The sequence below is a fragment of the Podarcis bocagei genome (genome assembly GCF_964188305.1).
Source record: "Podarcis bocagei genome assembly, chromosome: 16".
Classification (NCBI taxonomy): domain Eukaryota; kingdom Metazoa; phylum Chordata; class Lepidosauria; order Squamata; family Lacertidae; genus Podarcis; species Podarcis bocagei.
The window spans coordinates 29813083-29831130 of record NC_138142.1 but is presented as its reverse complement, the minus strand read 5'-3'; the positions used below and the strand labels follow the sequence as shown (position 1 = coordinate 29831130).

The 18048-nt window shown below is 48.8% G+C and overlaps 1 protein-coding gene across 4 annotated transcripts; it reads left to right on the top strand.

Moving 5' to 3' along the window:
- The first annotated feature begins 756 nt into the window (after window positions 1-756).
- FOSL1 (FOS like 1, AP-1 transcription factor subunit) lies at window positions 757-17253 on the top strand. 4 transcript variants are annotated; one of them, XM_081174600.1, is made up of 4 exons: window positions 757-1034; window positions 10549-10797; window positions 14721-14828; window positions 16038-17253. In XM_081174600.1, exons 1-4 carry the CDS (start codon window positions 954-956, stop codon window positions 16524-16526), a joined length of 927 nt encoding a protein of 308 aa, XP_081030726.1. In that variant the 5' UTR covers window positions 757-953; the 3' UTR covers window positions 16527-17253. The 4 variants fall into 4 exon arrangements, with proteins under 4 accessions (XP_081030726.1, XP_081030725.1, XP_081030728.1 ...); XM_081174599.1 differs by having other exon boundaries at window positions 10546-10797; XM_081174602.1 differs by lacking the exon at window positions 757-1034 and adding an exon at window positions 1973-2147.
- The last annotated feature ends 795 nt before the right edge of the window (window positions 17254-18048 follow it).

Here is an 18048-nt window from a genome sequence, read left to right as displayed (position 1 = left end):
GATCTTTGATCTGATGGTGACTTTGGGCTGATCTAGTGGAAAAATCATGAGGATCCATGAGGATCCGTGTTTTCTAAGCATGTTTTTGCGCCCCTGCGTGCCCCCGAAACAGTGGATGCGTGATTTTTTTTATGCTTTCTACAGAGTAAGACATGGTCTACAACATCATGGTGGTTTTATTTAATTTGAATGAAAAAATCATATGAATTCACGAGGATCCGTGTAGATCCGCCTTTTACCTTTTTCCTGAGCAAGGTGTCCAGCTCCGAAACCCTCTTTTCCCAAGAACAAAATTCAGCCCTAGACCAGATTTTTCTTTTTATTAAGAAAAATAACAATCCTAAAAGTGCTTCCGAGCATGTGCAGAGTGCCCCATTCTCCATTGTAAGTGAACTATTCAGATTAAGAAGAGCTGGACTATGAGGCCGAAAGGAGGGATTTTCCAGTGAGGTTTGAATCTCTGAACCTCTCATCTCAGTCTCCCAAATTGTGTCCTTCCTAATCCAAAAGCGCTCTCGGTCGAAACAGGGTTTCTACCACACACGTGAAAGCTTGGGCAAAGGGAATCCTTTTCGAGGAACGCCAAACAGGAAGAAATCAGGCCATTTAAGGGCATCTACGTCACCGCTCTCTGACTCACTCTTTGGAATGAACCAAGTGCGGCTTTAGCTAGGGGAGGCTGCAGTCCACTGAACCTTTAGATTGCATTTTAAGAGGTCTTTCTTGCCCGCAGGGGGTGTCATCTCTACAGTTCATCGGGTTCCCTGTCGAAATGAGGTCTCAGGGGAGGGGTTTCCTACCCGAATACGCCGAGTGGCAGTTTAGCGATGTCTCATCCCCCCCCCTCCTTAGAGAATAGCGTGGGCTGGGAGCTCCCATTCATAAAAATCAGGCAAATGGAAAGCGCTCTTTTCAGCGTGTGAGACAGTTCGCTGGGCTGAGGCTGGGTAGAGATGTACAAAGGTTACGGAGCGGGAAGGGCACCTGCTCCCGGGAGTCATCGGCCCTCCACTCTGCGCCCAGGGACGCAGCAGGTAAGGCTTTTCTCCCTACTCTCTCCTAACTCTGGACACTCTTTAGTGTGCCATTGCCGGGCAAATGATCCCTCCCCACGCGTCTTCCAGGGCAGAGGCTTGAAACTGATGATTGCCCCAAAGACAGAAGCCTCAGGAGCCAGGGGTGCCAACTTGAATAAAATATTGGGGGGGGGCAGGTATAATCGATCACAAGACGTGGGTCACGCACACTATTTGAATGGCAATGCCAATCAGCGGGGGGGGGGAGCGCTGACCCCCTCCAATATTTTATTAGGGGACGAAGGGACCGCGACTCCTATGTCAGGAGTCCCATGGGGAGGAGAGGGGTTTATAGTTCCAGGGTATGATATAGTTCCCGCGCCTCCGGTTTGAAATTTCTGAATAAGTGCTCGGGTTTCCCTGTTCCTGGGGAGCCCCAGTCTGCCTCTGATCTCAAGCGCCTTTCCCCCTAAATCGGGGGTGAAGAGGGGTTGCTTCTGTAAAATGGGTGGTGTAAGAGAGAGAAGTATTTGTTGTGTTGTATTGCCTGTCCAAACGCTTAAAATGAAGCGATGGCGTCGTGGGAATTTTGTGGCCCTTTTTTTATAGGTGCCTCTATGCCGGGTTTATTTCCATTCGATAATTTATTGTGTGTGTGTGTTTTCTAGGTTATTTAATATAGTTATCTACTAAAATTATAAACACGCTTTATTAGATTGCAATATGATTTCCAGCTATAGAAAAAAGAATACTCTCAATGTGCTCAGAGGCACGGGCAAGGGAGGTCAAACTAAACAAGGAGCGGGAGCAAATCCGGGTTTAAGAAGCCGCTTTGCTCGCTTTGGCTATTGGAGCAGTGCCGGTTTTGGCCGCTAGGGGGTAGCTCACGCCCGGCTTCCATAGTGCGTAAAAGCGCCTTGCATCTGATTTTTCTCTCAAATGAAGGTTTGGCTATTCAGTGTCAGCTCTGAAAAGAGATTACAGAGAGGTGGGTTCTTCGAATGGCTTTGACAACTGGTGGTTTTGCAAGAGGGAAGCTGCAGGGAAAGAGATAGCAGGAGTTTAGTTTTGAACCCCATCCACAGCGAGCGTATGTGTACAGCGCCTGGCACACAGCAGAGGTTTAAAAATGTAAGTTTCGGGTGCGTTTTCATCATTTCTTATGATTAAGCAGCATAGAAATCCTATTAGATAAAAATAAATATTTTATTTTGGGGAGGGGGGCGAGGGGAACCAGAATAACAACATCTGGTTTTTATCCATAATTTTAGAGTTTCTTTAAGATTAAGTGATATATAAATCTTGTTCAATACAAAAAATAAAATAGAACCCAAGATTCCTGCATACAGTGGAATGGGGAGATAACTCTACAGGGGACACGAAGGAGGATCTGGGAATCATTATGGGATGTTCACATGTTGCAGTCAACAAGCGTACAATCTGTGTGCACAAATAGCTGTACTGTACACTCATTTGGTTACTCACATTGAGAGTACGGTCTGTGTACCTTGTGCACAGAGTGGGTGAGCTGTTACCAATCAACAAAGTGTACCCTTTCTCACACCAAACACTATATAGAGATTGCTTGAGCCTAGGTCAGTGTAATGTGTGAACAAGCCTAATGTCTCATCTGTCCTTTATTCTGGTTGCAAATGGGGATTTGGGGTTAAGGGAAAGAGCTGGGCCTATAAGAAGAGACAGACGGGGTGGATTTTAGTGGATTGCTGTATGTGTGAGGTGTTTGGTGACTAAATCCACAGAGATGTGGCTAGATTGAATAAAACAGAGTCATCATTATGTGTTGGCATTGATAATTCTGGGGGTCTTTCACCCAGAAAACAAGATAAATTGATGACTCAAACTAGCTACTGTTGGCGAGAAAGTAAATATGCCAGCATCTAAACCCCATGGGGCTCTTCATCAGGCAGAGGGAGGTCTGGTGGAAGGCAAAGTGTGAGGGATTGGTGGAAGAGAGCCTTGGATCTCAAGGATGGGCAACCTGCAGCCCTCGAGAAGTTGTTCAGTTGCTATCTTCCCTGACCATTGGGCATGCTGGCTGGGGCTGATGGGACCCAGAGTCCAGCAACATCTTGAGGGCCACAGATTCCCTCCATCCCTTACATAGACTTTTCCTCAATGAATTTGCATTACCCCCCCCCATCTGTTGGTGGCTTCCATCCTGCCTTGTGGCAAGGAGTTCCTTAAGCCGATCGTGCTTTCAGAAATTGCCCAGGAATAACCTGAGTTCCTGCAACTCATCATGAGTAAGCAGGAAGGGAGATCATGGCTTCAACCAGGAACATAAAACTGCCACCTTGGGGATTGGGAGAGAATTTTCTGCCTTGTACAGGGATCCTAGGACAAAGAATGTTGGTATATTATCATTTTTAAAATACAGTTTGGATCAGAAACGCTCTACTGGAGAAAAAAATAGAGATTTTAGTATTGAGAAATAAGGGGGAAGAGTCATAGCTTAGGGGTCCCCGGTTCAATCCCTGGCGGGACCTCCAGGAAAGGCTGGGAACGAAACCTCCCACCTAATACAGTCAAAGTCACTGTTCCCCTTTCATAGGACTGTAGAGCGGGAAGGGACCCCAAGGGTCATCTAGTCTAACCCCCGGCTATGCAGGAATCTTTTGCCCGAAGTGGGACTCGAAACCACGACCCTGAGTCTCATGCTCGACCGACTGAGTCATCCCTTCACAACAAGAATCTTATTTGGGGAAGGCCCACAGCTCAGTGGGAGAGCTTCTGCCTTGCAAGCAGAAGATTCCCACGTTCAATCTCTGGCATCTCCAGGTGGGGCTGAGAATGCCCCTCCCCGGAAACCCCCGAAGAGCTGCTGCCAGTCCGTGCAGACAATACTGAGCTAGATGGACCATTGGATCTGACCGGCTATAAGGCAGCTTCCTCTGTTCCTACATCCATATTCTAGCAGAGAGGGGGAAAAGGTTCGTGTATTTAAATGGGGGGCAGACGGTCCTTGCTTAGTGGCGACTTCTCTCTGCCCCCCCCCCGCAAAAAAAATCCACACCTGGGTCGTTTCCCTGGGACAGGACGGGAGGGGCCGGGCTCTCCTTTTTTTCTGCTGTGTCATCTTGTGCTGTGTCATAACAAGGTGAGTCATCAGAACAGTCGTCAGTGCGAGTCACCCGCTCGACAGACAGCGAGGGTGGGGCGCCCTTCCCCTCTCCCGTTCCTTCCTCGGATCCCGTTTCAAAGGCAGCTGGGAGTTTTGTTCTTCCCCAATCCGCCTTCCTCTCCTCTTGCGAAATGCCCCTGGGAACCGGCTCAACGTAATAAAAAATAAATTTTAAAAAATCTGCCAGCTCTCGTCCTACCTTGCAAGGCTGGCGGATGATGCGCATGGAAGAACTGTTGCACTCCATCTCTTAGCATCCCTAGCCAGTCTGGACAATGGTCAGGGAGGATGGGACTTGGGGGGTCGAGGGTACCCAATTCCCCACCCCTGACCCCCTATGCGATGTGCTCTCTAAACCCAGCAGGGAGAGTTAAATTAAGTAGTCCTGGTAGTATTTGTTACAGCACCTCCTTGTGACGGGTCCTTCTGTCTCCGTCTTTCCATGACGCTGTCTGTCTTTTAAATCTGCCAGGGTAATGTTCTCTTAAAAACACCAACAAAAGGGGGTATCCGAGAGGGGAATGTAAACTCTTTTCCCTTTGTGTCAGATGTGTGTTGTGGGAATGGTGCTTTCCAGAGGAGAGTCACTGCTGTTTCATCTGTCTGGCCGCTGAACCCTTCTGAAAAGTGGGTCTATCCAGTCCAATATGTTGCCAGCCGGAAGCCCTCTAGCCGAGGCATGACTTGCCCTCCACATCTGGCACCCAGACTGAGGTAGACTTCTTGTGGACATGGAGGTTTGCCTCAGAGATCATGATAGACCAGGGGTCAGCAAACTTTTTCAGCAGGGGGCCGGTCCACTGTCACTCAGACCTTGTGGGGGGCCAGACTATATTTTTTGGGGGGAAATGAACAAATCCCTACAAATAACCCAGAGATGCATTTTAAATAAAAGCACACATTCTACTCATGTAAAAGCACGCTGATTCCCAGACAGACCGTGGGCCGGATTTAGAAGGCGATTGGGTGGATTTGGCCCCCGGGGCCTTAGTTTGCCTACCCATGTGGTAGACCCTACCTTCTGTGAATCAGCAGAACAGCATCAGCATGTCTGATGGCAGTGGGTTGTATCCAAAGCGAATCTGACACAGAGTTGGAATTTATAAACATGAAAAACTTGGGTGCATTAATGCCAAGGGGGCCTACTCTGAGTAGGACTCAGTTGCATGCAGCCCACTGCACGTTCAGTATGATGACAGAGGGAGCGGTGTCTCTCTGCAGCAGTGACTGGGGAACCTCTGGGTGTTGCAGGACTCCAACTCCCATCATCCTTCACTGCTGGCCATGCTGGCTGAGGCTGATGGAAGTTGGAGTCCAACAGCATCCAGAGGCTGATAGCCACTCCCCTCCCCCATTCCTGGCCCTGTAGCATCCAGGCTTTTCCGCCTGGGCCTCTACCAGTGTAATGTGTCATGGTCAGAGTGTTGGGCTAGGACCTGGGAGACCAGGGTTCAAATCCCGACACAGCCACAGGGTTGCTTTTAAGGATAAGGTGGAGAGGAGGAGAATAATGTGCTCCACTTTGAACTCCTTATAGGAAAGGTGGGCTATAAATGTGTTTTTTATATGTTGAACTCATGCCCTGTGTTGTTCTAACCACTGCGCATCACTCCCCTTGAGGAGCAGGGTGTATTACCCAAGAGACCCAACTTATCCTTCAAGGGAGAGTGGCGGCCTTGCAATGAAATTGCAGACAGTGTAGTTAGTGGTTAGCGTGTTAGACTAGGAGATGGAAGATGCAGATGGCAGCAGTACCCACTCAGTCTTGAAGCTCACTGGTTGACTAAACAGAAAATGGAAAGAATAAAATCTGCTGTTCTCATCCTCTTACAATTAGAACTGTAGAGTTGGAAGGGACCCTGAGGATCATCTAGTCCAATCCCTGCAATGCAACTGGCCCATATGGGGATCGAACCTGCAACCTTGGCACCACACTCTAGTCAACTGAGCTGTTGGTATACCAAGGATCTTGGTATAATTGGTTCTTGGTGGAAGGGTGCAATTTTGCCAGTAATGTGTCCCCCCCCCCCGTTAAGTGGTGTACAAATTTTACGAAATAAATAAAGCAAATTAAAAGTGTAATAAAACGAAGTTTTCCGATCGTGACTCTCCCCTCCAAAAAATTGGGAAGTAGGCTCTTTCAGGTTGCTCTAACCCTTCCCCCACCCCCAATTCTGGCCAAGAACCCAGGAGTCCTGCTTCCTAGCAGGCTACCTGGGCCTCTGCAACAGCCTTGTCTCGAGACAGGTGGCTCTGGGTTTCCCCCACCCTCACCTGGGCTGGAGGTAGGATGTGTCAGAGAAACAGCAGGCAATGAGTCTGTGTAGGTTTTGAGGCCGCTCCCAGCGAGTCGTGAGATGACGCCAGCTGCCCCACGTAGAAGGCCAGGGCGGGCCTCCCCAGAGGTGTACCAACATGCCTCAGGGAAAGGCAGAGGCTACTGGGGAAGTAGGTCAAGGGGTGTGTGAAAAGGGCACTGGGTGCGTAATTCCGGGGGGCAGAGAGGCAGCTGTCTCCTCTCTGCCCTGGGGCTTAATGGCTCCACTGTGCGGTGGGGGAATAGACTGGGAACTGAGCTCTGCTGCAGTCCTTCCTTTGACTATATGTTCCTGAGCATGTGCAGAGGGCCAGCATGCAGCCTCACACAGCTGGGATATGAGGGGAAAGGCAGATTGTTATCCCAAGGCAGTTCGGCTCCAGAGGTGGGAAATAAAAAAAGCAGCTTGTTCCTGCAAGATTGAGAGATGGTCACCAGCTTGGATGACTTGTTAGACAAATATCACGGGGAATAACGGTTAATAATGGCGGCTAGCTGCTATGGCTGTGCTCTCTCTGCCTCTGAGTAACCCTTGTTGGGCACTGCAAGCCGGGAAAGTTGCATTGCGCTCTGGTTCCTGTTTGGTGACCTCTCCCAGGCATCTAGATGGGACGCGGGTGGCCCTGTGGGTTAAACCACAGAGCCTAGGGCTTGCCGATCAGAAGGTCGGTGGTTTGAATCCCCATGAACGGGGTGAGTTCCCGTTGCTTGGTCCCTGCTCCTGCCAACCTAGCAGTTTGAAAGCACGTCAAAGTGCAAGTAGATAAATAGGTACCACTCCAGCGGGAAGGTAAATGGCGTTTCCGTGTGCTGCTCTGGTTCGCCAGAAGCGGCTCAGTCATGCTGGCCACATGACCCGGAAGCTGTACGCCGGCTCCCTTGGCCAATAAAGCGAGATGAGCGCCGCAACCCCAGAGTCGTCCACGACTGGACCTAATGGTCAGGGGTCCCTTTACCTTTACCTTTTACCCAGGCATCTATTTGACCACTGAGAGGACATGATGCTGGACTCGCTGGGCAGTTGGCCGGATCCAGCAGATCTCTTTTCATATTCTCTCTTCCTTAAGTATCTTGGGCAGGCAAGGGCTCTCTCTTCCAGGAAATTATCTTGCACGAGGTTCATGGAAACGAATCTCCCATTATTGTGCAACTCTTCCTGGTCCTAGAATCATAGAATCGTCTATGGAAGGGAACCACGAGGGTCCAGTAGTCCAACCCCCTGCCATGCAGGAATCTTCTGCCCACGACCCTGAGGTTAAGAGTCTTGTGCTCTACCCATCGAGCTATCCTATGCACATGGTTTGTGCAGGAGAAGGTTACCAGTGGATTGGGCCCTGCGGGTCAAGTCTGCCGCTCTCAATGCTGTCCCGAAATCTACAGCCTGTGTTTAAAAAAGTTCCATATGCTCAGAGACTTTGCTTCTGTTCATTGGGGGATATAGGAAGCTCAGAGCACTTTAGATGTCCCTTTTATGAAGAGGCAGGTAGTGAGACCATTGATCCCCTGCTGGTGAGGCTCACTGACCTCCCAAAAAAGCAAAAATTTGACCTTTTCCTGTTAGGCAAAGATCATAAGACGACCCGGATGGTCGCCAGATTCTGTGTACAGATCTGTAGGCACAGACCATCCCCCAGTCCAAGCTAGTTCATTAAGAAAATCCCCAAACTCGGTTCCATGGGTGACTCTGGGTCATCTCTCTGTGGTAGCTTATCTTAAAGTTTTAAGTGTCTATATGCTTATTGCATTTATAACTTTTAAATTTATTGTTGTACATTGAATTAAATGTTTGTTTTCCTTCTGGGATTGTGCCCCCAAGTGTGTTTTATAATCTGGTCTCCGACCGTAATAAATTATCTGTCTGTCTATCTATCTACAGCCTGTGTGAGATAGGAGAAGGGCTTCCAGATTTAAGAGGCCATTTGATGCCTGGGAGGTTCTGGCAACCTTGAATTTATTTTCTATGAGGGTATCTGTATAGGACTATTGGTGGCTCCCAGTGGCTCTGCTGTGGCTCTGCTGTTGGAAGGTAGCAAGCAAATTGCTTGGAATTATAATGGGGGCTGATCTAGTTGCCAGGTTAACTTATGTTCTTATGCTATTTGATTTTTTATTTAATGTTTTAAAATTGATTGTACTGTTTTCATTGTTGTTGTTTGCACCACTGGGCACCTTTGGTGGGGTGGAAATTGAAGGAAGGAAGACATTCACATTTTCATTGCTATGATGAAGAGAGGCTTGTTCTCTTTTCAGAAGAAGCCCTTGTTACTGTAGAATAGAATTCTATAGTTGGGTCTATGTCCATCAGTGGCGTGCGGGTCAGCGGACTAGGTGGACAAGGCTAGTTCCCTAAATGTTCCCTTGGTGCTTCCTTCCCAAAGCCCAGGAAGCTTCTATCTGGTTTAGGGAGGGAGGTACAATACGCACACACGGGGCGTTGTTGTGATGTTGTGACATTGTGACGTCACCAGGGCCGGATTTAGGTTTGATGAGGCCCTAAGCTACTGAAGGTAGTGGGGCCCTTTATAGGTCCAACAAATTGCCGCTGTTTTTTGTGTTGAATATATGCTATATGGTAATTTATGGACCTAATAGGTATCTAAAGCCATTTGCACATATTGCCACGCAACCAGTCCATGCAGAAGGTAGGCACCCTATTTTAGGGAGCAAGCTAGCAGGCGGGGCTCCTTACTTACATCATAGGAGCCTACACAAAACACTGTTGCTGTATGTAGTTTTTATTTTATTTGTTTTTTATCTTATATTTTGGAAATGTACATCCAGGGTTTTTTTTCGGTTTTTTTGGGGGGGGCAAGAGAGTGGGGCCCTAAGCTATAGCTTGTTTAGCTTATACGTAAATCCGGCACTGGATGTCACTGTTGTGATGTCACCCTTCCAATTGCCCTCACAAGCTGGTTCCCTCTGGCGCTAACTGTTCCCCTACGAAAAATTTCACCACACGCCACTGTTTATCCATGCTACCCTGAACATGCCCAATCTCGTCTAATCTCGGAAGCTAATCAGGGGCAGGTCTGGTTAGTACTTGGATGGGAGAATTGTAGAGGATCATCTATGCAGAAATCTTTTGCCCAATGTAGGACTCGAACCCATGACCCATAGATTAAGAGTCTTGTGTTCTACTGACTGAGCTATGGGCCCAGTTGCACCTGCGTGCCTCTGTGCTTGGTTTTGAAACTCAGCCAGTTCCAAAAGCTGTGGAGGTGAAGTCAATGCAAAAGGGGGCAAGAGCAGCCTGCCTTTTAAAAAAGGGAGAAGTATGGTTTTTTAAATTATTTTGTGTAGTAAAATGGGGAAGAGGTGGCAAAATACTTCTCTCCTCTACCAGCAGCTTCACTGTCATTGGTCAGAACACCGGAAGGGAGGAGTAAATTAGTAATCTGGGTGAGAATTTGAGTAGAGCAACCTTCACCAATGTAGTGTTTTGGACTACAACTCCCATCAGGCATGCAACATGACTGCCAGCCGTGGCTGATGGGAGATGTAGTCCAAAACATCTGGAGGGAACCTTATTGGTGAAGTCTAGGGTAACATGTCCAGCAACCTTCCCCTGACCTGGTGCCATTTTAATTTTGCTAAGCTCGTGATTTGCTGCGCCCCCCTGCTCCAGCAGGGTTAAAAGGGGGGCAAGGGGGGGACTTCCTTTTGAGGCAGGCATGCAAAACCTCAGAACATACAAAGCGCTTGAAAGAGTGCCTTTAGGCATGCCCAGAGTGCAGTCTCTAAAATGGCCAATCTGTTGCAGTCCAACTCATCTGGAAGGCACCAAGGACTCAGCTGTACAGCTGCAAATATAATGTTTTAAGTGCATTATACAAATGTGACACTAGATGGCGATGGTGAGCTAATGGCAAATTCAATTTTTCTTAAAAAGCATTTTCACAGCGGTTTTTTATACATGTCTAGATTCCACCCAGGCTGTGAAAGGAGGCTGTACGGAGTGCCTTTTCCTCCTAGGAAAGTTTGTGCACTCGGTGGCTTCTGAGCTCCGGCAGATCTCTCTGCAGAGACACCCAAGCTCTGTTTGTGACCCTCCTTTTCTTCTTCCCCTCCAGCAGAAGTACCCGTCTGATCCCGGGGCCGGCAGCAGCAGCAGTGCCGCCGCCGGCTTTGTCCCCAACCTCAACACCATCACCACCAGCCACGACCTACAGTGGATGGTTCAGCCCACCATCATGGGCGCTTCTCCAGGAATCCCCCCTTACCCGCGACCCTACCGTTGCCCGCACTATCCTCCAGGCATTCGGCCGGGTGTGATCCGCACTGCTGGGCCAATCCTGACACCGCGGAGGCGTCATTCGGAGCATGTGAGTATTGGGGGGGTGGGCAGGGAGGGAATGTGGAAGGCCCAGTGGGTAGATGACAGCAGAAGGTTCCTGAAAAATATGTGAAGCTTAGTGCATTTGTGCAGCGACATTTCAGTGTGGCAAAGATCTGCTGTTGCCTCCTAGATAGAGGAGGTTAAAAAGGAGGGAAGAGACTCTGAGGGCAGGCTTGGAACATGCAAAGAATGCACAAGAGGCAGGATTAAGAGGCCTGAAGCACTTAAAAGATTTTGGTGCCCCCATATATGTCAAAATACAGTGGTACCTCAGGTTACAGACGCTTCATATTACAGACTCCGCTAACCCAGAAATATTACCTCAGGTTAAGAACTTTGCTTCAGGATGAGAACAGAAATTGCTCAGCGGTGACAGCGGGAGGCCCCATTAGCTGAAGTGGTGCTTCAGGTTAAGAACAGTTTCAGGTGAAGAACGGACCTCTGGAACGAATTAAGTTCTTAACCCAAGGTAGCACTGTATAAGCAAATAATAAACCGTAAAATGAAATTCTGTTAAAAAACAAAAAAAAACCTACAATAAGATGGATAAGAATCTTTGGTTTTGTATACAGTGGTACTTTGAGTTACAAACGCCTCAGGTTACAAATGCTTCAGGTTACAAACTCTGCTAACCTGGAAGAGTTACCATGAGTTGAGAACTTTGCCCCAGGATGGGAACTGAAATCGTGTGCCGGCAGCGCAGCGGCAGCAAGAGGCCCCATTAGCGAAAGCCCGCCTCTAGTTAAGAACAGTACCACTGTACTTCTACTTTATATTTGAAAAAATGTTCTCCTGCTTTTTCTTATGGCATTGACTTTGATCAGGTCCTCAGCAGGGCCGTCTTTACCTGGGGGTGCAAGGGGTGCGGGGCACCTAAGCCGCCTAAGCTCTTAACTATCTACCTGTTATTAAATAATAATTTTGATCAAGCTAGAAAAAAAAATACACATATACCTAGGTATTACCGAAATGTATACCTACTGTTTCACTAAAGGACTTTTGACTTTGTGCGCTCATCTACCAAAGACGCACTGCACCAGCAGCGGCGCTTGTCATTCACAACGATGCCGTGCATGCGAAATTAACTCTTACATCAAAATATTATGTTACGTATTGTATTGAGCTGCTATGCGGCAGCAGGGTCAGTGGCACCTTTGACACGATGTTTCTCCTAAGTCGGTGCCTAAACAATACTTATAAGTTTGTGTGTGGTGGCGCTAATTTGGGGACTAAACTAAATTTGGGGGTGCTGGGTGGATCTTTGCAGCCCAGCGGCACATAGGCTAAAGACAGCCCTGGTCCTCAGAATGAATATTACGTAGTACATCTGCTCCTATGCTTGGTAGAGAGATAAGGCATCCACCCTGCCTTGTTGCATAGTTCTTCCGCTGGGATTTTTTAATAAACTTCAACTGAGAAAAGAAACACTCAGCTGAGTAATTTATGACCATTAATGTTAAAAATCCGGCAATGAAAATTTCCCTGCTTCCCTTGATGCCCTAAGCCAGCCTTTCTCAAATCCCATCACCCCTACAACTACAAATCCCATCACCCCTAGCTGGCAAGGCCAGAGCTCAGGGATGATGGGAGTTGTAGTCCAACAACATCTGGAGACCCACAGGTTGAGAACCACATGGGTGGACAAACTAAGGCCCGGGGGCCAGATCCGGCCCAATCGCCTTCTAAATCCAGCCTGCGAACGGTCCGGGAATCAGCGTGCTTTTACATGAGTAGAATGTGTCCTTTTATTTAAAATGCATCTCTGGGTTATTTGTGGGGCATAGGAATTCGTCCATTCCCCCCCCCCAAAAAAAATTATAGTCCGGCCCCCTGATTAAAAAGTTTGCTGACCCCTGATCTACAGCATGCTCTTTGGGAAACATTTTACTCCATTTTGGAACAAGAACGTGCTTCTCAAGCACTTGTTGCCCCTTCATGGCCACAGAAACCATTTTCTTAGGTCTACTCCTATTAGGTTGGGCCCAGGGATGCTGCAGGGCTGTGTCACCCACACGAGGTTGCCATATGTCCGGAATTTCCCGGACATAGCCGGGATCCGGCCATCGGAAACAGTGTCCTGGCGGAAATCGCTGAAATGTCTAGGAAAATTCAGATGTATGGCAACTAATGCCGGAAGTCTAGATTTCCCCTGATTTCCTTAAAAATAGCTCCAAAACTTCATTTTATTTTTTTAGATTTTGCAAAATAAAATAAAATAAAAAGGTCAGCTTTGGGCAAAACTAAAACTTTGGTTAGAGTGTGTTGCTGATAATATGGGTGCCTTATTCCATTGCAGGGGGTTGGACTAGATGATCTGTGGGATCCCTTCCAACTCTAGGATTCGCCTTTATACATATATAAAGGTGAGGTTGGAGCAGCCTGGTTGCAAGGTGTGACGTCCTATGGGTGGACTAACTAAGGGGAGGGGAGCACAGAACATGATACAAGCCGACATCCTTTGAAACACCCAACTGCATGGGCAGACAGCTGGGATAGAAATTCCCATGTTAAGCAAGATGATAACACAAAGGGATGTACTGTTGCAAAGTACGATGCACAAAGCACTCTGGGAAGAAAACCAGCCCTGCACATTTCAAAGTCTTCATGTGTACATAGCTTTGTATATCCTCAGCATGTTGATAAACTCAGCAGGCCTGCACTCTGGACATGGCCAAAGGCCCTCTTGTCAGGGTTGGATTAACCATTATGCAAAATAAGCATGGGCTTAGGCCAGGGGTCAGCAAACATTTTCAACAGGGGACCGGTCCACTGTCCCCCGGACCTTGTGGGGGGCTGGACTATATTTTTTTGGGGGGGAATGATCAGCCCATAGTGTGGGGTGGGGATTATGTCATGTGCACAGTACCCCTGAAATGCACCTGCGTCCAGCACTGAATGAACATGATCACGCAGTCTGTAGATGCTTCAAGAGGGCCTCTGGGCATGCACAGAGTGCAGGCCTGCTAAACCTTGGCACATGCAAGGAAAGTGCAAGAGGGCGCTTCCAGCAGAGTCCAGTCTCCAAAAATGGCTGAGCCACTAGTGTAAATTAAACATGGCCTGCTTTTTGATCTGCCTGGTGGGATCTTTCATAGCCGTGCAACAGGCATAGGTTTGACAGCTATCTCTTTTTGATGGCCTGGAGAGGCGGCAGCAGGAGTGGGGCCTGTTTAGCTTTTCTGCCCATCACATAGCTGCGGAAGGGCACAGAAGCAGTACTGGAAGAAAAGGACACATGTTTTCACTAGAGATTCGCTAGAGATTAAGGCCAAGAAGCTGTTGGTGGACCATCTCAGCTGCGTTTCCGTAGGCACTTGCGCCCTCTGCTGTCCATGAAGCGCATAGACGGTACTCCAGTTTGGAGAGAGAGCTGCCTCCAGTCATAGACTTGTGGAATTATAGAGTTGGAAGGGATCCTGAGGATCATCTACTCCAGGGTCTCTCAAACTTGGGTCTCCAGCTGTTTTTGAACTACAATTCCCATCATCTTTGACCACTGATTCCACTAGTTAGGGATGATGGGAGTTGTAGTCCAAAAACAGATGGAGACCCAAGTTTGAGAGACCCTGATCTAGTCCAACCCAATATGCAGCTGTCCCATCCGGGGATCAACCTTGCAACCTTGGCATTATCAGCACCAGCTGAGCTATGATGAGTCAACTTCCTGTTTAAATCAACTCAGTTCAGGACCATGTGGACTGGCAACTTTATTTCAAGGGGGAAAGGCCATAGCTCAGCGGTAGAGCACCTGCTTTCCATGGAAAAGGATCTGGGTTCAATCCCTGCCATCTCCTAGGTAGGGCTTGGAGAAACTCTTGTCTGAAACTCTGGAGACAAAACTGAGCTAGGTGGATGAATGGGGTTTGTGATTTGGTGTGAAGCAGCCTCTGATGTGCCCGTCTTCTGCAGCTGACACCCGAGGAGGAGGAGCGGCGGCGGCTGCGGAGGGAGAGGAACAAGCTGGCAGCAGCCAAGTGCCGGAATCGCCGGAAGGAATTAACAGACACCTTGCAAGCCGTAAGTGACTCTCACATGCTCTCCCTGGTACTTCTGGAAGATGGACTCTTTTATTTAGTTATTTAGTGTTTGCACCCCAATCTTCAGCCCCCCCCCAAAAGGCTCCCAGAGCAGATTGCACAGAATCAGAACCAAGACAATCACTACCAACAGGCATACAATCTTCTTTTTTTTTACATAATCCTATTTACTGATTTTTCACAAAGAAAACAAGAATCTTTACAAATTTTAACATAAGCCGTAAGTTACTTTATCCATTGACTTCTCATCCTCCACTTCCATGGTTTCCATAAGGTAAAGGTAAAGGGACTCCTGACCATTAGGCCCAGTTGTGACCGACTCTGGGGTCATGGCGCTCATCTTGCTTTACTGGCCGAGGGAGCCAGCGTACAGGTCATACAGGGGAGCCGGCGTACAGGTCATACGAGGGAGCCGGCGTACAGGTCATGTGGCCAGTATGACTAAGCCACTTCTGGCGAACCAGAGCAGCGCACGGAAACGCGGTTTACCTTGCACTTATCTACTTGCACTTTGACGTGCTTCCGAACTGCTAGGTTGGCAGGAGCAGGAACCGAGCAATGGGAGCTCACCCTGTCATGGAGATTTGAACCACTGACCATCGGCAAGTCCTAGGCTCTGTGGTTTAACCCACAGCGCCACATATTTACCCTTAAATGCTGCTTATTTCGCCTATACCATTCAATGCATTCCACTGGACCTATTTGTCTTAATAATAAGATTGCTCCTATTTCCAGTCCTGTTCGCGTTTTCAGCTACCTATAGTAGTTCTTTAAATACTCAGTGGGAAGTTTCCAGTCCCCGAGAAATACAATTTACAAAAACAGACAGAGAGCCCTCTTAGTGAAGTGGTAGAAGCAATAGGTGGCCCCCTGGGCCTTCATACCTGGCCCTTGATCCTCTCCACAGGCCCCAACCCTCCCCCATCTTGCTTGGCACTCTCCTTGCCTGAAGTATCATCCTTGAACTCTGACCAGGCCTCTTGGTTCACCAGCTGTGGTGGCTGTTTTGCTTCTGGCCCCACCCACCACTGGCTTGTGGCCCCTGGAGATTGCCTAGATAGGAATGTGAAGAGGGTCTTCTACACTCTGCCCTAGGGAATGTTATTGTACTCAACAGTTCCCTTTTGCCTGTTTCTCTCCTGCCCTCTTTGAAAAAGTTAAGAAATCTGCATTTTTTCCCCCTCCCCAGGAGACAGACCAGCTGGAAGCTGAGCAATCTGGGCTGAAGAAGGAGATTGCGGAACTGCAGAAGCAGAAGGAGCGGCTGGAGCTGGTCCTGGAGGCTCATCGACCGGCTTGCAAAGTCCCTGAGGAGTCCTCGGGGGAAGAGGAAGAGGGCCAAAGCCGGCCGGGGACCCTCGCCCAGCTTCCGGTCAAGCGGGAGTCCCCACCGGGCCCCAGCGCCCCTCGACGAGCGGCTCCAGTGCCGCCCAGCATCACTCTGCCCCCCAGCGGCCTGCTGGAGCCAGAGGCTCTGCACACCCCAACCCTGATGCCCACGCCGTCCCTCACCCCCTTCACCCCAAGCCTGGTCTTCACCTACCCCACACCGGGGGACCCCGATGGCCCCTCGGGCTCTGGCTTCCCGCACGAGGCCTGCTCCTCTGCCCACCGGCGCAGCAGCAGCGGCGACCACTCCTCCGATTCGCTCAACTCCCCCACCTTGTTGGCGCTCTGAGGACCAGGAGGGACCCCCTGGCTCCATGGCGGGACAGTCCGGAGAGCGCACCTCCAGACCGTTGCGGTTTCTAGGCTGCTTCTGCCCAGGGTTGGGGGTTTTTTTTTGCTGCCAACGGTTCTCCTGGTCATCTGTATACATACCTCATTCAGGGTCCTTGCCTCCTCTGCTGGCCGGAGACCTCATAGGCCTCTCGTTCTGCCACCTGCGCCCAAGTGCTTGGAGTCAAGTTGCCGGTCCTCAAGAAGGGCCAGACCATCTTCCCTCCCACCCTGCCAGAACTCAAGTCATTCCTTGTTTCTCCTTGCTGGTGGCCGAGGCAGAACAACCATCTCTTTGTGGGGTGGGCTCTAGTTTGGGATTTCCTGCTTCAGCCAAGGGGGTGGAACTCAATGGCCTCAAATGTCCCCCTCCAATTGTTTTATGACTTTTCACAACACTTAAAAAAACACACAACCCTTACCCTTGATATCCTAGTGGTTTTAGAATAAACAAGCCTTTTACTGTGCACCTTTCCACTTCCTTTTCTCAAAATATTGTAGAATCTGCTTTCTTCAAAGCCAGGCATAGAAACACTGATGTTAATCTTCCGTGAACCACCAAAGACTGATCTTTGTGCCCAAAATTATTTCCCATCTCCTGGATGAGGTGGGATACCCTTATGTCACCCAGGGGTGGAGCCGGTTGAAGACAGATATTTTTTATTATAAACTCACACGTCCCACTGCTTCGCCTTGTCTTAATGTCTCATTTAGTTAATTTGGGTGTTGTTTTGCTCTTCTAAGAGGGTGCATCCTTTGTCAACAAAGCCTGTGGCAAAATGAAGGCGGCAACTTCATTGGTTCGGAACAATTATCCTGCTAAAGATGAACAGGAGGAGTGTTTGTTGTGCTGTTGGGAGGGCAGGAGGAGAGGAATCCCCTGCGAATTGATCAGGCAGCTGATCAAAGTCTCCTTTAGCACAAACCACAAGTCTGGGTTTGTGGAAGGGATTTTTCTGAGGGAAAATACGGGGAGCCTGATGGGCTCTGTGGATGTCAGGGAATCTGGATCTGTCTATCCTGGGTACAGGAAAGTTTGCTTTGTAGAATTGAAAAGCTTGAGCTTTCTAGAAGACAAACACCCAAGTTCCTAGTCCTCATGAGCCGCTGGTTAAAAATAGAGAGTGGAGTCGAAATTCCTCAGATGTTTTAAAAATAACGCTTGGGGGTTTCTTTTTCTTGCCTCCCTGGAAAAGGTCACTTTGAAGATTTCTCCCAAAATATTGTCTGCCATCCCCCACCCCAGTTTTTCTCCCACAATACCCTGGGGCAATGCTAGTTCTGGGGCATTATGGGGGATGTAAAATGGTAACCTGGGTGCCCACAGTTGGCAGACAAGATAGAAGTTCTGGTACTGTCGTGTGACAGGTGAACCCCAGATACCGAGAAACAGGATCTCCCCTCTACCGGGAGAAATTCAGTGAAATTTGTGCCCCCAATTTATTTGCCTACACGGGATGGGGAAACATGGCAGGACCAAT

Bases quoted from the DNA above. Each gene is read 5' to 3' on its own strand.
- FOSL1 (XM_081174599.1), top strand. From the start codon at position 954: ATGTACAAAGGTTACGGAGCGGGAAGGGCACCTGCTCCCGGGAGTCAT. The intron at 1,035-10,545 runs GTAAGGCTTTTC...CTTCCCCTCCAG, and splicing joins TGCGCCCAGGGACGCAGCAG to CAGAAGTACCCGTCTGATCC. The intron at 14,829-16,037 runs GTAAGTGACTCT...CCCCCTCCCCAG, and splicing joins TAACAGACACCTTGCAAGCC to GAGACAGACCAGCTGGAAGC.